General features: G+C 34.8%; 1 protein-coding gene across 7 annotated transcripts in view; it reads right to left on the bottom strand.

Annotated features, from left to right (window-relative positions):
- The window catches only part of MYO6 (myosin VI), a 143304-nt gene that overhangs the window by 4874 nt on the left and 111952 nt on the right, over window positions 1–26478 (bottom strand). For 4 of the 7 annotated variants that reach the window (XM_042939199.1, XM_042939200.1, XM_042939201.1 and 1 more), the window contains 11 exons: window positions 23079–23209; window positions 22906–22983; window positions 20737–20866; window positions 18814–18904; window positions 17518–17668; window positions 15008–15216; window positions 14269–14347; window positions 12997–13157; window positions 3675–3778; window positions 2621–2752; window positions 240–266 (listed from right to left, as the gene is read on the bottom strand). In XM_042939199.1, coding sequence (XP_042795133.1) covers window positions 240–266; window positions 2621–2752; window positions 3675–3778; window positions 12997–13157; window positions 14269–14347; window positions 15008–15216; window positions 17518–17668; window positions 18814–18904; window positions 20737–20866; window positions 22906–22983; window positions 23079–23209 — 1293 coding nt within the window. The remainder of the gene's footprint in view (window positions 1–239; window positions 267–2620; window positions 2753–3674; window positions 3779–12996; window positions 13158–14268; window positions 14348–15007; window positions 15217–17517; window positions 17669–18813; window positions 18905–20736; window positions 20867–22905; window positions 22984–23078; window positions 23210–26478) is intronic. The other 3 variants (XM_042939203.1, XM_042939204.1, XM_042939205.1) reach the window with 1 other exon arrangement.

Raw genomic sequence — 26478 nt, 5'->3', positions numbered from 1 at the left:
TTTTAAAGGAAACAATTTCATAAAACAACAGATTAATTTTGTTCTGCATATGTATTTTGGAGTGATCCAAATGAAAGCATAATCTCAAATTAAATATCTTAGTATGGCCAAACCAACATTAATGTAGTACAACTCCACTTAAAATTGTAGCAAAACAAAGTTTAATAGAAGTTAGTACTTTATAAAGTATTTTTAACCCATCTTCCAGTTAGCTCATAAGTTACAACCCAATGACTTACGTGAATTGTTCAAAAATGGTGCAAAATCTGTGAATAAATATTTTACATTGAAGAAAACATAAAAGTGGCAAAACTGTTAAATGAGCATTCTTCTCATTTATAAAGCCTTCGCATCAATCAAGGAGGTGACTAATAAATAAATATCCTATCCACAGCCAAATATTCTAATAATTACCTACAAGTATATGCTCCTTTCTGATTTTTTTTTAAAAAAAGCTATTTTGATAATATTTTAGGAAATTCTGCTTTATGGACATATAAAGAGGATCTAAATTCAAAAATATATATATTTCATTTGTAATTTTGGGATACAGTAATATTCAAATAAAAATCCAACATGATGACTCAATAACAGATATTATAGTACCTTCAAAGCATTACTAGAATTTTTGTAGAAATAAAAAACTTCTAAATTCATCAAAAAAATATATGCCTTAGAGAAAAAGCACTGCCATGTTTATACACACTCAGTATGTTCTAATTTCTTTCAATTCCCTCAATCTTAAACTCATTCAATTTTTATTTTAGTAACTACGAAACAAAAACTACTCTCCAAAGTCACTGTCTTAAGCAACTACATACTGTAAATCATTACCGGGTAATTTGCCACTGCCCTAAGAATTATTTCTGGAAATCTCTTTCCATAGTAAATGTGATGAGAATGTGCTCACCCAGTACAGCATATAGGAGGAGGGTCTGATTCTCTCTACTCCCAGTTACAAGACTTTACTATGATCTGTCAAGTATTATTCTTAAGTAACAGCTACTTATATTTTTGTTAATCATAAGTTGTCACTTTATTTTCTCAAATTAAGGAATTCTTATCCTTGTAAATATTAAACTACAGAGTAGTTCCTTTTAAAGGTTTATTACCTACCCCTCTAGGAAACTACCTAGGTACAGAATTTTCTCAACTGAGCTGTTAAAAGTATCGTAGTACACCTCACCTCCTTTTAATTGTACTCCTGTGTCAGAATGTATTTTACATGGGAAAAAAAATAAAGAAAACAATAACTACTTCCAGAGCAGAAGTTACATTTTATCCTGAAAATGTCCCATAACCAAATTTAATGAAGGCTACATACATGTGGACTGTGTGTTCACATAAAATTCCATAAATTTGTTCATATACCTACATGGGACTCTTGGGAAATTTTCTTAATCTACTCTTTTGTTCTTCCAAATAGTATTATTATGAATGGAAACAGTGTAAGAACATACTCAGTAAGGTGTGTTCACACAAGGTAAGCATGTGTCATTTGCCCCTTTGGGGGTAAAGCTGGATGAGTACAGTACCAAAGTTTGGTTTAAAACTAGAAGAAATATTTGTGTGTTCATTAAAAATATATGTGCCCTATATTACAACATTACTTTTCTTGTTTTAAGAAGTGCAATCATTCAAATGTATACATTTTGGGGGAAAAAAAACATAATAAACACCTATCAGCTAAAGGCCATAATTAGAACATGACAGCTAAAAAGGTTATACCTAAACGGAATAGCCTATTCACATTTTTAGAAAACAAAGGAAACTGTGGTTAAAAACTTGTTACAGTAAACGGGTAATGGAATCATCCTGATATATTCAAATCCCAGAGATAAATCTGTAAGTTAGTGAAGAGAGTGGTGGTCACAAGAATATAATTGTGTAGAAGGCCTTCAAACTGCCAGTTCTTAGTTCTGGGTTCTCTCTCTTTGCCCTTTCAGAGCATTATATTCTGACTGATGACCACCACCACCACCCCCACCCCCCGCCCCCACCAAGCAATCACTAGCACTTACATCTCTCTAATTAACAACTACTTCCTTTACTCAATCTATTCTTTGCAACAACTTGGAAATACTAAAATTGTACCACTTAATTGACGTTAATAAAGCATTGCTTTCTTTTATTTACTTGGAAGATAGTGAGGAAGGCAAAATATAACTGAGAGTTCATTTTCTAAGCCAACTTGGGTCATGCATTGTGAAACTATACTGTCAACTATTGGGAATGATACTTTTTAAATAAAGACATTAAACATGGAAACTCTTTACATTTCCACATGTAATCGTTCTGCATGTGTATATACATATATGTGAAAAAATACATATTTACAACAATACTGCACAACTACTTCAGTATAGACAAGAATATTCTTACCTCCAGAGTTTACTTAACAAGTAAATTCAAATACTTCTCAATAAATATGACTTTAAAGATATATTAATAGAAATAATGCTATGAAAGATAAGCCACCGTGGTTGTGTTAGGCTCAGTGATTCACAGCTGCATGGTACAAGAAAATCTGTATTATATATTACCCAAATGTCTTATGTATAGTTACATATATTTATATATAGATACTCTGGAGCATTTAAAAGTACAGATTTGTTTTTACCATAATCAGTAACAGACTTTGGAGCACGTTGCTCTGTTTCAGTGTTTCTCTTCTTATTCTTGGATTTCCAAGCATGATACACTTTTAGTCTTCTGTGAAATTCTTCTCTGCAAGCTGCCAGGAGCTCAATATCTATGGATTGTATAGAAAAAGCACCCCCCCACCAAAAAAGGAATTAGCATCCTAATTTAGTTGTCTAACATAATTATTCTGTGGCATAAACTTATATATATTTACACATATAATAAAATACATTTTTTGTTTTTAAATAGTACAAAATCAAAAGTAAGTATATTATTGATAAAGATGAGCATTTTACAGTAATATTATCTTTTACATTTACAGAGCATTTTCTTATGCATTATTACTATACCATTTGTTCTACATAAGAACGCTGGGCTAAATAAATAAGTCTTTTATGAGTGAACCTGAATCAGAGAGGTGAAGTCACTTGTCCAAAGTCAGAGTCACTGTGCTCAAATGCAAGGTGTATTTAAATGCAACAGATTTTTTATGTTTGTAATTATGCAGACAAAGTCAGTGAGGAGGGAGAAAACATAAGCTCTGTACGCTTATGGCACCTGAGTTCATAGGCCTAGCATCCTAAACTCAAACACTGTGATTTAAACAAGAACACAATTATGTAGAATCATATGGATATAGTATTTTACTGCTTTGTTGGAAGAAAAATAGCTTTAAAAAGAAAGTACTGCATTGCCATTTTTTACTTTGCATATGTAGGTCAAGACTCTGATATATAGGTATTTAAGTATTATGAATAGCATCAGAAGGGTCAGTCATTAATACAGACCAAATCATAATTTCTCTCTGTTTTCCCTCTTAGACCTATATAAGAGACAGGCAAAATGAATTTAACGTAAAGTCTTTTTTTGTGAGTAAACTAGGTCGCTATTTCAAGGTGAGAATAACAAAGAGAATGGTTTATATTAATTTATATGCCAAAAAAGAAAAAAAATTTGCTCCAGTCTAAGTATTTCTTTTTTACCTGTTAGCCATGGAGCTTCCCAATTTTTCATCTTCTCCATACACTTACCACAAGAAGTATTGATGGTATCACGTAGTTCTGCATATTTCCATTTACTGAGATCGTATTTCTTGGTACCAGCAGCTGCCTTGGTGGCTTGTACAGCAGGACCTCTGCAATTATTATATATTTTTACATGTTTAAAATAGAAGCACAAAGGACATGTTGACTAAAGGGGCAAGAAGGTGAATCTAAGTCTGAGAACTGGAAATAACTACTAAAAAACCATATATTTTTGTATCTTTAACAGGTGAGATTAAGAATGGTATACTACGGGGGCGCCTGGGTGGCTCAGTTGGTTAAGCATCCAACTTTGGCTCAGGTCATGATCTCACAGTTTGTGAGTTCGAGCCCCGCGTCGGGCTCTGTGCTGATAGCTCGGAGCCTGGAGCCTGCTTCGGATTCTGTGCCTCCTTCTCTCTCTGCCCCTCCCCAACTTGTACTGTCTCTCTGTGTCTCTCAAAAAATAAATAAATGTAAAAAAAAAATTTTTTTTTTAAAGAATGGTATACTACAGGATTCCTACGTAAATTAAAATCTTCCAATATGCCATTTAATAGCCATATTATGTTTTCAATCAGAACTTCTGATTCTAAAACTCTGGTACCATGGACCTATCCCAGACTTCAGTTTAAATATTCCAACTAATGGATAAGTGGACACTTAATGTTAAAAACTACATTTATATATATTCCTCAAAATCAGAAAGAAAATCCTCTTGATTTCCTAAAAATCATTAGAAGTACATTAATGGTTTATGAGCCATAAAGGCACACAGTACAATCACCCACAGACTACCAGAAGCTACAGGCAGCCAAGTCCCAACAAAAGCTACTGGCTCAGAACCTCCCTGGGCATGTGGTTGATGCAGGGTCCATAGGTGAGTAGCCAAACTGCAACCCACTGCCATTAGTTGTGAAAGATGGGCTAAAAGAGCTGCTTGGAGTCGGGAAACCCCTGTGTTAAAGAACACTTAGAAAAGTTCTCTAAGGGGCGCCTGGGTGGCTCAGTCGGTTAAGTGTCCGACTTCGGCTCAGGTCATGATCTCACGGTCTGTGGGTTCGAGCCCCACGTCGGGCTCTGGGCTGATGGCTGAGAGCCTGGAGCCTGCTTCCGATTCTGTGTCTCCCTCTCTCTGCCCCTCCCCCGTTCATGCTCTGTCTCTGTCTCAAAAATAAACATTAAAAAAATTTTTGAAAAAAAAAAAAAAGTTCTCTAAGAAGATAAAACCACACCCTCATATTCAGCAAGTAATATGACAACTAGTAAATTATGGAGGGAGCCCAAGTATCCATCAATATATGAATGGACAAAGAAGATATGGTACGTACGTACACACACACACACACATACAGACACACACTCTGGAAAATTATTCAGCCATAAAAAAGAATGAAATCTTGGCATTTGCAACAATATGGTTGGATCTAGAGAGTATAATGCTAAGTGAAATAAGTCAGAGAAAGACAAATACCATATGATCTCACTCATATTTGGAACTGAAGATACAAATGAGCAAAGTGGAAAAAGAGGCAAACCAAGAAACAGACTTTTAACTACACAGAACTGATGGTTAACCGAGTGGTGGGGTGGGGGTTGGATGAAATAAGGGATGGGGATTAAAGAGTACACTTACCATGATGAAGAAAAAGAAAAATCAGTAGACAAGACTGAGAGCAGTGAGATAAAGACTATGCCCAAGGTCCCCACACTGCTAGTAAATGGTAGCACCTGGGATTGAAACCCAGATTGCTCTGACTCTAGAAGTCCTAGTCTTAGTCCTGACTCTACCTTCTTTTATTTGCTTTATTCCTTCTACAAACATTAATGAGCACCCACTTAGGCCAACCCTTCACGCTAGGACCTGCTGACATAGACCTGTGTAAATTTAAAAAATAATAATAATTAAAGGAAGAGATTTTTTTTAATTCATGAGGCATAACAGAGATTTCAAAGGGCACAAATATAGTAGGAACATTGGTAAGAGGGAGGGAGGAAGGAAGGAAGAGAGAGAAAGAGAGAGAGAAGAGAAAGAAAGAAAGAGAGAGAAAGAAAGAAAGAAAGAAGAGGGAAAGAAAGAAAATATATATATATATATATATATATATATATATATATATATATATAAAGATAAAATAAATTAAAAAATAAAATGGGATAAATTCAACTTTTTCATAGCAGTGCTACTCAGGGCTTACAACTTGTTTCTATATACATAACTTGAAATAACTATTCAGAAAACTTGGAAACTTCTTTTCTGTTAACAATAAACATTACTTTTCAGCAAAATATGACACCTGTCACACAGCAGACACTTAGAATAAGCTATAAGTAAGATCAATGTAACAAAGGAAGAATTTAAACACATCACATTTCAAGACATAAAAAAAAAAAAGAAAGATGGCACAAATATGAAAAGAACTAAATTTTAAAGAACTAAAATATTGCTTCTCAGGTATCACACAGAAATTTCACCTTTATCATTTCCTCTTTCCACATAAGAGGAAAATATCTCCTCTTAAAGAGGGATGATCAAGGTATAATACCTGAAAATGAGGTCATATTTTCTCATTATTTTACATTCTGAAAGATAACTGCAATCTTGGCAGTCAAGACACTACCACTTAATGAGAAATGATATTTGAAAATATGTATACTTCTTCCTGAAATAAAGTAAATTATTCCTTTAATATTAAGCTTAACAATGAAATAAATAAGGCACTTTTGCCTCTTTAAAAGGCCTCTTTATGCTTTCATTGTAGAGAATAAAAAATAGCACACTTCACTCTATGTACTTAATAACTGTTAGACATGATGACTGTTAGTAACATATAAGCCTGGCTAAAGAAGAATATGTGGCCAGTTAGGTCTTGCATTTTTACGGTTCAAACCTGTTTTAGATTTATTGCAGAATCTATCCTTTTCATAAGCTGTGTGACTGGCAATTTTCCATGTAGTTTTTTCTTCTTAATTGCTTTGCTCAAAAAGAGCCAGCTGCGTGTCAGCAAGGTCTCTCTATTACCCTCAGCAATAAATTAAGCTTTAACATTATTCAAATATTCTTTTTACTCTTCTATATCTCTAAGCCACCATTCAGTAAACGAACAAAAAAAAAATTCTCTTTTCTTCCTAGGTCTTCTAAGAGTCTTTTCGAGGAGAGCAGCTGAAAATTATTATGGGTTTTTGTTAATTTCTTTTGAAAAAGAGTGAATTTACATAATGTAGTTTTATAGATTGTCAGAATACCCATGAGGTGTCAATATACATAAGGCATATTTTGATACTTAAAAAAATAACACTGAATTCAAATTATTATTGCTTAAAATATGGTTTAATATTACTACCTTTTCATTCATATTATGTCAAACAAAAATACATCTGCTTAAAAACATATTCAGCATCCCAAGTACATGAACGAAATGCATTTAAATGCTTTCTCCCATCTCTGGAATTACTGAAATAGTAAAGTAAAGGTGGAGTTTACTGCTTATTTAGGTTTGTTACAAAGACAATCATAAAAATGATATGCTAGAGTAGTAGCAAAACTGACTTCCGATTTTTAAAAATATATTAATTTTAACACTTTCAATTAACTCTGTAACTTCAAAACTGACAGTTAAAACGTTACCTGTTTATATCCTCTTATAAAGGACCAGATCCTGCTGGGAAGTCATATTCTCTGGTGGCTCAATTTTTACATCAGTGGTTTTTAAACCATGTGCTATGGTGAAAAGGCTCTCACACTCTTCCTCTACTTCCCCTTCAAGGAGGCACAGAGGTTCCCACCAGGGAAGGGACAGGGGCTGTGGGGCAGCACCACCTCCATGGAGAGTTTCAAAACTTTCATTCCGTTTGAGAGGAAAGGTTCCTCTACCGAGACTGAGGTGGTGAGGGCCAGTGACAAACTGGGCAGTACTACCAACAAGGAACAGTCCCATCCAAAATGCCAACCATTTCCCCACTGAGTATCACCCATTTAGAAGAACCCTGGTTTTTAGCTTTTTCTGTTAGGGTGGCATCAGGGTGAAGTGACATTTCTTGTACAGAAAATTTGCAAGGAAGAACAGACTATTCATGTAACAGGTTCCAGTCCAAATAATGAAGAATGATTTAAAAATGTGACTTTGGGGCGCCTGGGTGGCGCAGTCGGTTAAGCGTCCGACTTCAGCCAGGTCACGATCTCACGGTCCGTGAGTTCGAGCCCCGCGTCGGGCTCTGGGCTGATGGCTCGGAGCCTGGAGCCTGTTTCCGATTCTGTGTCTCCCTCTCTCTCTCTGTCCCTCCCCCGTTCATGCTCTGTCTCTCTCTGTCCCAAAAATAAAATAAACGTTGAAAAAAAAAAAAATGTGACTTTGAGGTGACACTCATTTCCCCGAATTCCACTGCACTAACCTATTCAGATATTCTGACATTTCTTTCGCCATCTGTTCCCTATAAGAAAAATGACAATACAACATAGTTTTATAAAGACAACTATATAAATTACCTAAAAGATCTAAAAGTATAATTTAAAATGTATGTTTTAACAGGATTATTGATTTAACCATTCACTATCATTTTACTTTGTAAAAGTCTATAACATACTTTTCAAGATGGCATATAACCATAAAATACAGCAAAATTTTTGTTTAAATACAGTTAAAGTTGTCTGAACTCCATTTTTGCAGTAGGAACTTTCAGATAAAATCTCATGAGAGCCAGGCTTTATGTATGGAATGTAATTAGCATGTTCTAAATGCACACAAGAAACTTGGCAGGATATAGATTCTACACAAGGGTTTTTACACTGGGATTGCTTAGTAAATATTAGACAAGGCATAACAGTGGTAAACCAAGCTGATCTATTTTATGGTGTCAGAGTTTAAACTCTGATATATTCTAAACTCTAAAATTCTAAATCAAAGCATGCTTTAAAAAAATAAAAGAATTCAAATGCACCAAGTGCTTGTTAAATTAAACACCAGAAGTATTCTGACTTTCCAAGGATAAACATTTCCTGAAGGCGAAACTTATTTTTCTTTTATTCCTCAGGGAAGTATAACTTTTCTCAATATTTGTTTAATTCTGTGAAATGGGATAGATGTTTCATTGTGTTCATCAACAATTCATTAATTTCATTATTTTATTTTCCTATTTGTTTTTCTTTCTTCCTTCATAATTAATCATTTTCTCATGGCTAATTCCATTCATCAGACTCTGGCAGCCTCAAAATCTTACAGATCAACAAAAATCGTAAGAAAAGAAAATGGTTATGTTTGCATCAGGGCGCAGTTTCCTGGATGCCTATCAGGAGCTCTGACCCTGATTTAAAGGAGTAAAGGACCTTTGTAATTCTTTCTTTGTAATGAACATTAGGGGCTGACAGGAGGACTATCCAAGCAAGCACAGTCAGAGAAAAAGTAATCTTTCAAAACTGATGATCAAGGATAATAAATACAAAGTAATAAACAGAAATATGTATTAAATTATATATTGAGCAATTCACTTATCAATCTCCATTTAGGCTAGTCAGAATTTTCTAACTTTCAAACTCAGCATGATTTTAATAAATATTTTTAATTCTATTATCACCCTACCTCAAGGTTTCTATCTTAGTATCCAAGAGCATCTCTGTTTCTACCATCTCTTTCTCCTAAACTTTCCTCCATTTCTTTTCCCACAGCAGGTTTTTTAAGGGAATTCATGGCCTTTTAAGCTCGTTACCATGTGGCCTGTTGATGATATACAGATTTCTCCATATGCCCCAACACTACCCTGGATGGCAGTCTCTACTGATTCAGTATCTCACCTGACCCTGTATTACTGCTCTAGGAGCTGCACCAAAGAGACTAGGCAGCAATGGTTCCTGCACCCAGGTGCTTTTTTCCTTCTAATTTTCCCAAACTATATGCAAACAGTCACCTTACACACTGGTTGCGGGGCTTATTTAATTCCAGCTCAAACAGTAACTATAAAGCTGTTGTCCTAATGGAGGGAAATAGCACCCAGAGATGTTTTCAAAATTTTTGGTGCCCTGTGGTATCAATGCTGTGGTGAAAGTATACTGCTGACATCTGAGGAGGTGAAGGGCCAGGGGTGCCAAATGTCCTGCACAAGGAACAACTGCCCAGTGTCCCATGTGACATTGGCATGTCCACCGGACAGAGGTGAAACTCACATATACACAAACATACAGGGTTTTTTTTTTCCCCATGGTTTTAATATTCACAGAATTTGTCCAGAAATGCAACTACTGTATGGAAAGGAGACAACTTAACTCTGTTCAGAACTTTACAAAGTCCTGTTCAAAATTTCATGGCACCAACAGAACATTCCTTTATCAATTTGCATTTGTAGCTGTCGCATTTATGGTGATGCTACGTATGAATAAAAACATCTGGAGTATTTGATTGTCCCAGTTGTGAGCAAGCACGTTCATATTAAAATATATATAGTATATATAAAATATAAGCAAAAAACAACAAAAATTTACTCCAATGAGGAAACTATTTCTCCTAAAAAGTAACCACAACTTGTTAAAAAAAAAAAAAAAAAAGGTTGTATGACTAAATCAAATTTTGAAAAGAGAAATGACATACGGTGTCATTTTGGGTCTTGCTCCACTGTTTCTGTGAAAAATAATGTATTTTAGTTAATGTCAAAACCAATTCCAAATTGTGAAAATCTAGATTGTGCCAAATTTGTTTCAATGACTTTACTGATTAAAAAAAAAAAAACAAAAAACTGTTACCTTTATTTAATCTGAGATCACTCAAAATTTTAATGTTTAAAATTTTCATTAAAAATTATGAGAAAAGCATATTAAAAGCATTCAATGATAATTAAAGAGCAAATATATTACATCTAGATTAGAAAATTCATGGAGTGTGAAGTGTGCTTGTTTTTTTACAGAATGTGAATATTATTTCATAATTTTAGGTAATGTGAAATCATCACTTTGCATCAAGGATCATATGTGTGATTATTGATTAAGATCATATTTTACAACATATTATGTAGAAAACAATTCTTACTTAGAAGTTACTGGATGGGAATCCAACCTGGAAAAGTAACTTGAAATTGTTTAATGCAACAGAATCCATTTGCATATATTTTTAATGCACCACAAAACCCAAGAATGACATATTCATACTATATATGAAGAACAGGATTACTTGAAGAATTCTTACTCGTAAATTTGTCAGAAATAATTCAGTGCTAACAAAGGTGAAATAAACATTCAAAAACATTTACTTGTAGCCCATGGAGTACAATGAAATTATCAAACATGGAAAATATGTATAGGACATCATCCATAATGAAGTGCTAATGCTTGTAGTACAGAGTATAAAATAACCAGGAGGTTCTGAAGGGAAGGAGCTCATGAGGACATGAGGGTCAGGAAAAGCTTTCCTGGAAAAGAGCTTAAAGGGGCATTCCAGAGGAGGGGACACCAACCCAGAAACTGTCTCACAGGAAAACTAAAACTAACTCTTTTGCCATTCAAGTCATAACTGCCTGAATATGTCCCAATTACTTAGTAGTGGTCCCATTACATAGCTAATTCTGCTTAACATAAACCACAGGTAACTTATCATTTATGTTAAATGTCCTGAATGATCCACTCTTTCTCTGAGACCACTCACCCTTGGAAGAAGTGCACCTTTTAAAAATAAGTTTTTTTGAGTTTTTAAATTATTTTTGAGAGAGAGAGAGAGAGAGAGAGAAAGCATGTGTGCACGAGCAAGGGAGTGGCAGAAAGAGAAGGAGAGGGAGAATCCCAACCAGAAGCTTGGGAATCCCAAGCCGACGTGGAGCTCAAACTCACAGTGAAATCATGACCTGAGCCAAAATCAAGAGTCAGAAGCCTAACCAACAGAGCCACCCAGGCACCCTAAGAAGTGCACCTTTCTGCAGATGAGAAGGAGTCCACTTATGAGCCAGTATCTTATACATATTATATGGAATGGAACTGGATATAGTTTAATGTTTTGAAGGCTTAAACATAAAGCTTGGCCATGAATACCAATACTGACTGCAATAATGAGTATTAGAAACGAACTTCAGCTGTAATGAAGCCAGCTCGGTCAACTGCAGTACCTCCTCACAAACAGAGAGGGCAGCTATAGGAGCTTGCCGCAGCTACTACTCAGTTACACTCAAAGGCTCCCAGCCATTCCAACATAACACAGGTGCAAGGAAGAGAAGAGCAGCTGAGCTGAGTCTGCAGTTATAAGAGCCACAGCCCAGGAAAATATTTTAATTATGGTGAAATGTTAGTAAAGAGCTCAAATACTGGACTCAAATCCAAGAGCTTAATAATTATTATAATACTTTGTGTGACACGCCCATTCAGTTTATTTAAATATAATATACTTTCAAATACAGTTCAGACCCCAGAGCTCTCCCAAAACGATCACTTAGTAGAAAAAGCACGAAGGTGACAACATACTCTTTTCCATCCCTTTGTTTTAGCTAAATAAAATCTAATCACTGCCTCTCCATTCCTACCAAGTTTTTCCTTTCACAAGGACATAGCGACATCTAGTGGTTGGTTGCATTTTAATTACTATTTTTTCATCAACAGTACTCCGACATTCTGAAAAGCACGGTTACATAAATCTATGTGCCTCTCAATATTATATAACATATATATCTACATACAGGGGAACCCCACAAACTAGCTATGCTCTGATTTTATAAGTAAATAATCAAATTACTGAATGTTTCTACATTCTAAATTTTTTTTTAATGAAAAAAGACCTTCCTGCAACTTTTAATAACATCCATACTTCTCCACACTCCAATAAAATTCAGTACTTAGAGATAATTTGGAAAACTGGGGAGCCAATACATTTCAATATTATAAATATTCCTTCTTGGAAAGGGAAATCTATTGAGAAACATGATGTGTGTGTAAAATTTTTCCTCATTGTAAATGTTAGGGTGTATATTAAATAAAAATTTGTATTAGAAAAATAATAAATCCCAACCTCAAATACATTAAACTGGATTATAATATATTCACTGATTTCTGTGCCAGTATTTAATGGCAGGTACCTAGAAATTAGATGTTTACTTTTTACACAATATTCCTTGACAATTTCAGAGTAAAAGTGGAGATGTTTCATGAACTGAAGTATCAGTTTTATTTTTCAATAGTTTAACAATTTGATGCAATCATCTGTCTCATTTGTTTGGGTATAAAAGTAGATACAAATAATTTTAAAATGATTTTACTTAAAACAGATCAGGACCTAAAGAATACGACTGCCCTGGTCCCTTCATGCTGAAATAAGCAGCAGAGACGGAAAGAAAGCAGGGTGCTACACCCCACCCCGCAGCCCAGTACCTCCGGAGCGCCAGGTCAGCCTGGGCCTCGTCGCTGATGAGCTCAGCTTCGCTCTGGGCGATCCTCAGGGCCAGCTCCCGGTCGCGGCGCTCCTGCTCCAGAACCGCCTGCTGCTGGGATTCCTCTTCCCGCTGTCGGGCCAGCTGCTCCTCCACTTCAGCCTGCCAAAGGCAGAAAGCTATCTCACCAAGTTCTCTCCACATGTTTACTTGACCATTTCCATTACTACTTAAAACTGCTCCACACAATTCCTTACTACAGGATACATATTGTTTAACCAGAAGTCTCTCGAGGCTCCATTCTCTTCTATGTTACAATTAATGCTTCCTCTCTTTCCCAAATCCAAAAGAAGGTAGACGAACCACAGTTTCGCCATTCTATCACCATGAGTACCCCAAATATCACATGAGAATCCTGGGTATCACATTAACGCCAAGACCTGGACAGATGTCAAGAATTTAAAGTGCTGGTTGTGCTCAGGATGAATTATGAAAGCCAAGACAAACAGAAACTCAAATATATGATCAACTATTCTCAGACATGGGCCTTTTAAAAAATGGGGGTGGAGAGAATATCTTAATCCTAATCTACTGATACTAGTATCTACAAAGTTTTAAAATCATAATTATGTTGTAAGTGAATATTCATTGTATTGGATATTCATTGTATTGTATTGTATGTATTGTATTCATTGTATTGAATATTCATTGTATATAAAGTTAATAACAGTAACAACAAACTAGTATTTACTGAACTGCGCACTTAGGTTCTAGGTGCTTTAACAGGGGCACCTGGGTGGCTCCGTCGGTTGATTTTGGCTCAGGTCATTATCTCATGGTTTGTGAATTCAAGGCCTACATCAGGCTCTGTGCTGGGAATGCAGAGACTGCTTGGGATTCTCCCTCTCTCCCCTCTCTCTCTCTCAAAATAAATAAACTTAAAAAAAAAATTCTTTAACATGTATCAACTCATTTAATGCTCACAACTATCATTTATCCCTATTCCACAAAGAAAAAACTATAGCCCATAGTCACTCATGGTGATTTGTTCAACGTCACCGTATCTATCAACGACAGAGTCTGGATTTGAACTCACTTCCCTAGTTCCAAAGTTCCTTCCCATAACCACTTCAGAAAATGCCTTTTGTCTCTGGGGTAAACCAATGACAGCTTATCTAGCAAATCAAGGTTTTGTTTTCAACTTCTTTTGTTTTATAATTTTGTAGATTCTCTTTTGATAGAAATTCAGTCTGATTATCTAATAAGTACATACCTGAATACGTTTTTCATCATCTTCCCTTTTCTTTCTCTCTTCTTCTTCTTGTTTTCTCTTTGCTTCCATCTCAAGTTTCCTATGAAAAAATAGAAAACTCCTCAAAAATTTATTGAATATAAGAAATCCATCAGAAGGCAATTTAACTATTAATAAACAAAGGTTACAAAATAGGAACTCAAATTAACCTCTTGGCCTTATGCATTATTAGCTTTGAAAATAATAAAATCTAATTCTACTGACAGTAATTTTTCTGAAATAAACAAAAAAATACAATTATATTCTATAACCTTTAAATTTGTAGATTAACTTTGTTATAAACCCTAGTTACAACGTCCTGATCACACGTCTCCCTCTCCTGCTTCTCCAACTAAACACCTCTTAACACTTCTTCTGTCTGCCCTATGGTGGCAACCTTCCAAAAAGTTATCAGTTTTAAAACTGCAGAAAAGTACAAGTGCCTTTTTATTGTTTACAAAATAACAACAATCCTAGCTCTAAAAAGAAGTTAAGAAATCCTCAGGTGTAAGAGTCTAACCAAAACTCAGATTATAATTAAAATTATTTTATGTTATTATAAAATGAACTTGTGTTTTCTATTTTAAAACTTATTCTAAAATTAGTGTTTTAAAATAAGAACATAATGTTTTAAAGTAAGAATATTCATTAACCAATATTAACACCAAAAATTTACTATTCTGTTAGCTTCCAATTCAAAACAGTAATATAAATTCCTTACATCCGCCTTTCCTCCTCTTCCTTTCTTCGACGTTGTTCATCTTCCTCACGTCTTTTTCTTTCTTTTTCCATTTCTTCTTGAATACGCCTCAGCCGTTCTGCTTCCTCTTCCTGCTGTTTTTTTTTCTGTAATGCGCTGAGGAGTTCCTCTGAGCTTTTAACTAGTGCATCATATTCTCTCTGTATTTGTTCCCTTGTCATCATAGTGGACTTAAGAACAAAATAATAAACATGTACTTAAAAAAATTAGCTCTTCTATTGCACAATGTGAATATACTGAATGCTACTGAATTACACATTTAAAAATGGTTATGATGGTTATGTTAAAAATGGATTGGTTAATGTTACATGCTTTTACCACAAGAAAAAAAAATATATATATACACACAAATACAGCAAACACTGGAAAAGTTGGTAAGCAGTAAGGCCGTTATCTTTGTTATACTACTGGTACACTAATGTTCAAAAATATTTTAAGTTATCTCTGCAGACAAATACTTGAGTCTATTTCCTATCAATCAAGTAATAAAATATCTAAGGGTGTAATGCAAAGTAACATTACTATAGTTGAAAATTATGTTTTAAGGAATGATTTGTTAATTTTGCTTTTGTTTACTATTCTTTTTCAATAGATATGGATGTCTTTTATTTTATTTTTTTTCTATTAAGTATAATTTATTGTCAAATTGGTTTCCATACAACAACCAGTGCTCATCCCAACAGGTGCCCTCCTCAATGCGCATCACCCACTTTCCCCTCCCTCCCACCCCCCATCAGCCCTCAGTTTGTTCTGAGTATTGAAGAGTCTCTTATGCTTTGCCTCCCTCCCTCTCTGTAACTTTCTTTTTCCCCTTCCCCTCCCCCATGGTCTTCTGTTAAGTTTCTCAGGATCCACATATAAGTGAAAACATATGGTATGTCTTTCTCTGCCTGACTTATTTCACTTAGTATAATACCCTCCAGTTCCATCCACGTTGCTGCAAATGGCCAGATTTCATTCTTTCTCATTACCAAGTAGTATTCCATTGTATATATAAACCACATCTTCTTTATCCATTCATCAGTTGATGGACATTTAGGCTCTTGTTGAAATTTGGCTATTGTTGAAAGTGTTGCTATAAACATTGGGGTACAAGTGCCCCTATGCATCAGCACTCCTGTATCCCTTGGGTAAATTCCTAGCAGTGCTATTTCTGGGTCATAGGGTAGATCTATTTTTAATTTTTTGAGGAACCTCCACACTGTTTTCCAGAGCAGCTGCACCAGTTTGCATTCCCACCAACAGTGCAAGAGGGTTCCCATTTCTCCACATCCTCTCCAGCATCTATAGACTCCTGAGTTGTGCATTTTAGCCGCTCTGACCGGCGTGAGGTGGTATCTCAGTGTGGTTTTAATTTGTTTACTATTCTTTAATAAGTAAAAGGAATCGTACCAAGAGAATATTTAAGAAATTATTAAATACACCCAAAATTGTTGGATGATTTTCCTAAGTGAGCCTCCAAAAATTGCAGCTGGGTTGATGTTGAGATAAAACCACATACAGAGAAATGGCTACTGACAGATTTGTAAAATCAGTTGTTTATCCAAAGCATTTTCATTCTTCTCTTGAGCTCCTTTCTCCATTCTCCCTCCAAGATTTGCCACTGTCTACTTAAAATATCTGCAGAAAATATGTGCTTGCTTTAAGATATTATAGCCCACATCAATACACTGACTTATGGATAAGAAAAACATTAAGACCCTAAAATATAACAGAATAGGCTTGAAGAAACAGATGTACTATAATTAACAAGCAAGCATATAGAAAACATTTTCAATCCCTCTGGTACTTAAATAAATGAAAATCAATACAAAAAAAGAGGCCCCATTTTTTTCTGTAAAAAAACTTGGGGGGAAATTAATTGCTAAGTTTAAAACACTTAAGTAGTTCATGATACAGCCTATATAATGTAATGACAGGGACAAGGCATATAACATAACAATAAGGACACAAAATCAAATTGTGAGAACTTTACAAGCATATGTGCCTCTAAAAAACGCCTGGAAAGTGACTGACTATGCAACAGTGTAACAGCTGAATGTGTTACTGTCTGGGGTTAAGGGTTTTTTGGTGGTTTTCTCCACATTTTCCATAATATTACATTACTTTTATAATTTGAAAATTAGTTTCTGAAGGTAAAAAACATGAAACAAATTAAAATAATCTGCATGAATCCTCTCTCAGTGATGATTACTCAAAAGCTTACCAACAGAGTACAGTATTTTAATTACTATTTGGGAGGGGGCTTTCCTAACAAAAGATGAAATTGCATAAAAACTGTCTTATTTTTTCGCTATAAAAATTTTCAAACATAGAACAATACAATGGTCATCACTTGCCATCACTGAGACTCAACATGTGTAACATTTTGTATCTTTAAAAAAAAGGACACCTTTCTATACAATTCAATATGAACCACAAAGTATATTAAATTGTTTAAAAAGTCAGTCATTTGGATCAAAATTCCATACCTTAATTTTGGCCATTAAAGCATCAATAGAAATTTCAAGGTCCTTGACCTGTTTATTCACCTCTGGTTTTCCATCTTTCAATGCATTTACTACTTCATTAAATTTATCGAGTCGTTTTTTCAGTGTGCCAACCTTAACCAGTCCATCGATGCTGTAAACATAATACTTCATCAGGGTTTAATTTCACCATGCATCAATGCCATGCATAGATTTTTCATCTTAATAAAATGCCAAATAAACATCTTGCTATAAATAGGGTATTTCACTTCTGTTTTCATATTATCTAGGATTCTCTTTTTTAGATCTCTTGTTGAAAGTAAAAAAGAAATAAATATGGGTGTGAATGACACTGATGCCTGTATTTTAGCCTTCTTTATTACATGAAAAATTTCAGAATTCAAATTATAGAAGAAGTTAGAAGAGTTATCTAATCACTTTGATGAGATTTAAGGATTAACAGTTATACAGGCCTCTAAATTTAAAAAGTCTAAATAAGACTCAAATAAAAAGACTAAATAAAAAGACTAAACAGTGAGACAATATAATTCCTATACATAATCTTGAGAATTATGGTGACATTTTTTAAAAACAATGCCAAAAAACTAAAAAAATAATAAAAACAACGCCAATTTGTCATTTATCAAGAAACTCAAGTCACTAAAATAATTAGAATATAAGAGCTTCTTTTAGCCATTTATTTCAACCTTTTATAGTATTTTCATTTTTGTAAGCTACTTCAAACCCTTTTGTAGAGTAAGGCAAGTAATTAAATAATGAAATAATTAGTTAATTAATTTCAAATACATAATATAAAATAACAGACTAATACATCTTTTTACAAAGAACATTAGTAAGGAGAAAACTCTGTAAGTATCCAAACTGCTCTTCATTGACCTTATAGCCATTTTATATTAGGGTAAATAGGTTTAATAAGGTTCTTTAGGCACTATTTTTTTTAATGTTTATTTTTATTTTTGAATGAGAGAGAGAGAGAGTGTGAGTGGAAGAGGGGCAGAGAGAGAGGGAGACATAGAATCTGAAGCAGGCTCCAGGCTCTGATCTGTCAGCAACACAGCCCGAAGCGAGGCTCAAACTCACAAACCGCAAGATCATGACCTGAGCTGAAGTCGGACATTTAACAGACTGAGCCACCCAGGGGCCCCTGTATTTTTTATTTCAAATTTTTATTTAAATTCTAGTTAGTTAACGTACATGGTAAAATTGGTTTCAGGTGTGGAATTCATCACTCACATATAACACCAAGTGCTCATCCTAACAAGGCACTATTCATCTTACCGAGGTTTGTGTCTCCTTTTGCAAAGCCACATTCTAATAGTTTTTTGCATTTTAATGCAGGCTTCAGCTCGATATTTTATTTTGTTTTTCACTACATATGAGAGGAAAATACAATGACAGAAAATTATTCAGTTTAAATCAGGCATATAATATTCTTAAAAACCACTCATTTCCACACAGCAATTTTCAGGAAACATGAAATCTTAACAAACACATTAGACCAGACATCAAAATCGGGAAGTTTAATATTTCTGTAATTCCTTACACTTGTTAAAACAAAAAGTACATCATGTATGTGGCTAGGTTTACACCTTAAACATACTATTTCCTTATTATGTCACACTATTGCTTCCCAAACTGTCCTAGGCAATACTGGTCTATTAAATGTTAACAGGTATGTCTTGAAAGAAGGATTCACTTGTCAAATAAATTTACAAAAAGCTATATGCTATACCTCCTTCAGGAGATGCACTGTGAACATACAAAGTAAAGCATCTGAGAGCCCTACAGTAAAGAAACCTGTTTAACTTCAGTTACCCAGAACATCTTATACTAATCTGACCTTTGAACCTTTTTTTCAGAGCTTCCCTATTAACATCCTTCAAAGATCCTGTCTGGTTACCAACTTCGCCACTGCAGAACACAGTCCACAAACAACTGGTATAGCATAGATAATTTACATACAATGTATTTTCCATCATAATGCAACTATAAAGCTGAAAGCATTACACCACAGTGACAAATGTGTCTATATTTTACTTGGAAACTATGGGAAAAAGAGCTTTTGTCATCTTGTTTATTGTAGTTTTCTTTTTATCTATACGCACAATTGTCTAACAAAAAAACCTCAATAATAATCCTTGTTTGCAGATTTCCTTTCCATTAAGTCAAAGGAATTTTATTTTTCTTTTAATAAAGTACACCTTACTGAATCCTTTTTGGGTGCCTAGCACTGGTGAGTAGGGAGAAGGGAGGGGCAGCTGTAAATTTAATCAAGTTATTGACAATAATTCTATACAATTAAATATTTGCCATAAACCCTCAGGTAACCCAAAAACATTCTGCCCCTAACCCTTGTTTTAGCCACAAATAGTTACTATGACCTAGAGACACACACGAAGTAGCAGCTCAGTCCAGTGTGTCAGAGAGAACAGGGTCTGAATGAGCAGTGGCAGGAGAAGAGGTTTGGAAAGGGAAGCTGAAACCCCGTTTCACAGGGTCTTGAAAGACATTCTAAGACTTTGCCCTACATCAAAGGAAAGCCTTAATAAAAGACATTCTAAGACTTTGCCCTGTATTAAAGGAAAGCCTTAATAAAAGGCTTTAGTTTAGAGAGGACCTCTAGGAAGAGAACTCCTGGCAAGCCAAGGAAACTCAGTTTGGGAGCTACTGAAGCTAACATGTGAGTGGGGAAGTGGGGCTCCACTAAGTCCCTGGCAATAAAGAGGAAAGAATGCACAGCACTTGGAGGAAGAATCAATAGGATGTGTTCACTGGCAAGATTTCAGGGACAAAAAGGGAGAGACACCATTACAATCTTGAAATTTCTGGTGTGTGTACCAGTGAAGCCATGCAGGTGGAAAGAGAAAAGTTCTGGCTTAAGTCTGAGAGACTGGGGGGGTCATGTAGGGAGAGCGGGAGGAATCAAGACTGAGTTCTGTTTCTGTTTTGTTTAGGACACGGTGAAATTAATTTTCCCATAACACATTTGGATAAAGAAGATAAATATCACACATAAAAAATATTTTTTTAGAAGTCCACAAATAATAATTTACCATGTATATAGTACATGCCAAGTGTTACGTACAGCCTGAATAAGTAACGTGGTCCCTGTGGCCCGTCACTCACCAGACTTTGTAACATTCCACAAACCGACTCATTTCCAAAGTAATTACAGATCTTGGTATGATAGAAAACACCTACATTTGATGACGGAGAGGGAGCACCACTGAACTTTCTTCCAGCGACTGCAGACAAGCCAGTGATTGACTCTTTTAACGAGTTCTGCTAAATGGTCAGGGTCAGACTTCATAATCTGATCAAATTCTGCAAACTAGGAAATAAAATAATTTAGCAGCAGTATCAAAAGAAAATGTGTTTGAACACACAGAGAGATACAAAATACTAAAGTCAAAGCTAGTATCTAACTTTCTAGAAATTATCACAATCCAATAACAGACCCAAGTCTCAAGAGAGTACAGAGCAAATTCAAACATATCCAGTTGTATTTTGCTGCCTTCCTCTCCCATCAGCATCCTTTTCCAGAGGGGTAATCAGGGCTTACTCATTGCTAGTTAGCAAATTTAACAATAAAAGTAGAAAAAATCTTAAATGACAATTACAGACAATTGGCAAAAAGGTTTTACTTAGAAAAGAGTGAAATTAAGGGCTGTTTCTGAACTGGCTCATCCACATACTCTGATATCTGTATACAGCTTCTGACAAGTGAAGATCAGCTATATAATGTCAGGTACCACTATACTGTTCTCACTCTCCCAACTTCCATCCCTATTTTGGTCAGATATAAAAATTGCTACTAAGAGACAGACAACATAAATAAAACGGCCATGAGGTTACTAAAAAATAAAATCCATTATTTCCATAATTTACCACCAAATTATAAAATGATTTCTATCCTTTATTAAATATCTCACTATAATATATTGAGGATGTCACACACCTATCAATAAATGGCTTCTTATAATCAAAATTAAGTTAAAGGTAACATAACAAGATTAAAGATCTTTGAAAACTTGCCTTGTGCTTTCAACATATCTTTCTAATTAATTTTTCTGGGGGCAAAATAAGACCAAGTGTTTTCTCAGGCTACTAATTCTAAAATTATTACTATAGCCCTGAAATAAGAGAAATGTCGGGTTTATGATAAATATGTATGATTATATAGCTAAGCCAACCATGAATATACATTTTTAATTTTTTTCTTTTATAAGAAATGGTATGGGTTCTCTGCAGTAAAAATATTCGAAATGGAAATGCATACATTGGTAATGCATTACATAGGTTTTTATCTCATGCTCAAAAATGTGAAATCAGATTTATTACTATCATTAATCTAGTCTTCACGGCACTAGAGATTTTTTTTTTTTTTTAATTTTTTTTTTTAACGTTTTTATTTATTTTTGAGACAGAGAGAGACAGAGCATGAACGGGGGAGGGGCAGAGAGAGAGGGAGACACAGAATCGGAAGCAGGCTCCAGGCTCTGAGCCATCAGCCCAGAGCCCGACGCGGGGCTCGAACTCACGGACCGCGAGATCGTGACCTGAGCCGAGGTCGGACGCTCAACCAACTGCGCCACCCAGGCGCCCCTAGAGATATTTATTAATGATACTGCGAAGTCAAACAAATATGGTTGGCTATTATATAATAAGAGTTGTGTTTAAAATGATGAGGATGCAATTATTCACTCAATATTAATGAAGTCAGGAATGGTGAACATGTTATGAACAGATTGTGAATAACATTTAGGTATTTGTTTTGTACACACGTTATGAAATATTCTATAACTCAGTCTTATAACCTAGTACAACAATCTATAAATACAAAACTATGGGTTAGCCTAAAATTATGTCACCTACAAAAGTATTTACACATTCATTCAAAGATTTGAAAGAAGTTGGTACAAACCTCAGTCCAATTTCCTGTACCTTAAACATCTATTTATACTCTAATAGAACTTGTTCTTACAATGAAGACTCAAAAGTACTGTGAAATTTTTAATTATTGAAGACTGAATTAATATGTTTTAGAAAATGTTTCAACTTTTTAAAAACATAAACATTTTCTGGTTAATCCTTATTTAAGCAAAAAAATCCAATTAAACAATGCTCTGATTCCAGTACTTCCAAATGTGAAATAAAAACTGTAAAACTTATACAGAGTAGTACACATTGTAAACTTCTAACAAGTAGAGAAACTGTACACACACACACACACACACACACACACATGCATACTATTACTGATACTCATATGATTCATGAATAATAAAAATTACTAAACACTTCAAAACATGCCTTGACTCCAACTATCCATATTCATCATGTTAAACTTTAAAATACAAATATACTTACCTTGCCAGGCCGAAAAAATACTTTTGTTAACCCAAACTTGTAGTCAATTTCATTCAAGCCTAAAGCTTTAAAAAGAGCCTGAAAAATAAAAGTTCAAAAGTTAAATGCCAAATAGTAGTTAGCAAGAAAGACAGTTCATAGCTAAGAAACTTCAATTTAGGCAGTATTCATACCTTGCAAAACAGTCTTGGATCTAATCTTGCAAGTTTATCTGGCATATACTTTTTATACATGTTGTAGAGTTCATGAAAGGAAGCTCGTGATGGGAAACCACCCTGCATTAAGTCCAAAACAGACACCATACCTAGATTCATAAACAAACACAAATTACTGCCAATCTCTGCACCGAAGTCCAAAAATAACTTGTGAATGATCAATTTTATACATTAATGTTTAGAAAGGGGCAATTTATACGAATCATCAGCAAAGAAATATTACATAGGGACTATCATGTCCATACTCAATATGTACCAACTTACCCACCACCTAAAACTATTGTAGCAAATTTCATCTAAAACCAGCAGGACTAATCATTTTCTAGGGCACAAACTACTAGTCTCTAGAAAGCTCAAATCTAGTTTGTATCTTTTTTCTGCTAAAAACCTATGTCACAATCAACAGTATAGGAGGTAAAGGCCTGCATTAATTCACTAAGTCCTGAGGTTAATTTTTTAAAAAGATTCCTAATACAGTCTCTAAGAAGTAGCCCCAAGTTCTCACTCAAGCTTATACAAGGCAAAAGAGAAAGAGAGGGGAGCTCAGTATTTCACTATAAAGATCCCTGTTCACTCACCTCTCAAAGAAGCTAGTCTATTGGGGTAAAGAGTCTATAGAAGGAGTATCTATTTTCAGTATAACTCTAGTACGTCTAATTTGAGCCTTGAGTCAGTATGAAATTTTCACATCAGGAAAAGCATACATAGTCAGGGAAAGGTTCAACAATTGTAGATAATGCCAGGACTTTTATTTACAAAAAGGCCTGTATTTCACTCCCTGAGACTTTCATATCAATGGAGATAATAAGATTATTCAACAAAGCGTTAAGACAAATGGCTAGCCATTTAGAAAACAAATGTTAACACTGGACGCCGGATCCCTCCTCACTCCTTATACCAAAATAAATTCCTGGTGGTCAAAAATTTAAATTGGCAAAATGAAACTACAAAATATATTATTTTTAAATAAGTGGATTGTTATTTTAAAAATAATCTCACAGGAAAGATATCTTTTCTAGAGAGTCAGACTGAATTTTAACCTATCAGACTGGCAAAGATATAAAACACCAATAGTACTCAAAGTCGACCAATAGTACTCAAAGTGTAAGAAAACACACACATATACTACTGGTGGGAAAGTAAACCAGTGCAACAATTTTGGATGGCAATTTGGAAATATTTATCCTCTTGACTCAGTACTTTCTACTTCTACTTCTATGAATCTATCCTACAACTTGTCACACATGTGGACAAAAATACACATTGAGAATGCACACATGTCCACTGGATCGCTGAAATAGAAAAAAATACAGAAATAATTTAAATATCAATGAATTAAATGATATTACAACCATATGGCAGAATATGGTGTATTAATTTAAAAGAATGGGCAAAGCTTTATTTAACCAATACAAAAAATATACCCAAGACACAAAACTAAGTCATCACACCTGAGAAGACTTTTTAGTTATTATTATTGTGTACTATTTGATTTTTTCTTAGAGTCAACTATATAACTATTATAATTTTTAATACTAATTAACGAAGCACATAAAGGCAATCATTCCTAAGGAAAGAAATCTCTAAAACTAAATCTAGTTAGTTCTAGGCTCTGCTCAAGAAATAAAAGATTTGGCTAGTATTGTTACAATTCTTGCCCATGTGTATCAAATAAACAAGTACCCTTGGGAACGTACACATGTGCCACCTCTGAGTCCCCTAGCTTGCTCTGTAGCTGAAGACAACATATGAACTTACAAAAGTTCATTAAGAATTTCATGAAGCTTCGGGGCGCCTGGGAGGCTAAGTAGGTTGGGCACCTGACTTCAGCTCAGGTCATGATCTCACCGCTCAGGGGCTCAAGCCCCACGTCAGGCTCTGTGCTGAAAGCTCGGAGCCTGGAGCCTGCTTCCAGTTCTGTATCTCCCTCTCTCTCTGTCCCTCTCCCACTCATGCTCTGTCTCTTTCTCTCAAAAATAAATACACATTAAAAAAAATTTTTTTTTAAAAAGAATTTCATGAAGCTTAACAAATTACCAAGCCTAGGGCTGCTTTCTCAGCACTTGAAGCTAATTTACTCTAAAGACCTTTCAACACTTAAAAAAAAAAAAAAAAAAAAGTCACCAAACCAAGTACTCTTCCTTCTAGAAGTGTGACTGGTGAAGGGCTTATTGGTGCAGTCTGGCTGGTTATATTCAGAATCCTCTTTGCTGCCAGAGATAGGCAGCACAGCCCCAAGGTTACAGAGGAAGAACACCTGCCTTCTCTTACCTTCCCCTACTTTGCCCTGGTGTTGGCTGATCAGAAGATAGTAACTTTAGTAAAAGAAGTCCTAAATCAATTAATTCTTCTTAAATCAGAAAAAAATAATGAAAACAGAAAGGTAATCCAGAATTCAAATCTTAAATGTCTTTATTTTACAAAGCTTCATAAGTATTTTTATTTCTACTGGTTATTGGGGTGTTTTGTTTTTTCATTTTCCTCATTACCTAGCCACATGATTAGAACCAGTTCTATATTATTTTACTATTATTATTACTTTAAAAAAAAGTCAAACTACTACGAATTGGTGTCATCTACTAAACTGACAACACATCTTAGCATATTGAAATACACTGCTTAACTGAAAGATAAATCCTAGCTAAAGCATCTATAACCCCACACTCTACCAATTTAAAAGTCTATATAGCTAAATGTAAACATGCTTGACTTGCCAGGACACTGGATGCTCATTTAGGAAATAAATGATTTATTGTATTAGGCTAAACAAACCATGAAAAGAAATTTAAATGAGAAAGGAGTCAAACTCAAAATAAAAACTATCTGAAGAAAATATCACAAAAATACATCCATATGTACGAATATGGCAGACATGAATTATTTAACATTACAGTATTTGTTAAAATTATTAACAAAAAGTCTTCACATGTGCCAGACCGTGCATTTCACTCAACAAATATTTACTAAGTCTAGTATAAGCTCTGCACTGCTCAGAGGCTGGGATAAATGTGCAAGCCAAAACAGACACTGTTTCTGCCCTTGAGAGATCTATAGGTTAGAGAAAAAAATTACATGATTGCACAAATCTATATATAATTTATGGCTAAAATGAAGGTGCTCAGCACTCTTTACTCAGACCCCTCTTTCTGTTAAGGATATCAATAAAGGCTTTCACAAGGAAAGGACAATCAAGCGTAGAAATGAAAGATGAAGACAAAAGTCAGTCAAGAGCTTCTCAGAGGAAGCAGTATGTGCACAGGCCTTGTGACAGGAGGGAATATGGAGAACTTAAGGAACCAAACAAAGGCCAGCATGTCTGGAGCACAGGGAGGAGAGAGAGAGTAGAGAGAGATGGAGC

This window comes from Panthera leo, chromosome B2 (assembly GCF_018350215.1).
Source record: "Panthera leo isolate Ple1 chromosome B2, P.leo_Ple1_pat1.1, whole genome shotgun sequence".
In the NCBI taxonomy this organism is placed as follows: domain Eukaryota; kingdom Metazoa; phylum Chordata; class Mammalia; order Carnivora; family Felidae; genus Panthera; species Panthera leo.
The sequence above is the reverse complement of the archived record's forward strand: the minus strand, read 5'-3'. Positions and strand labels throughout refer to the sequence as shown.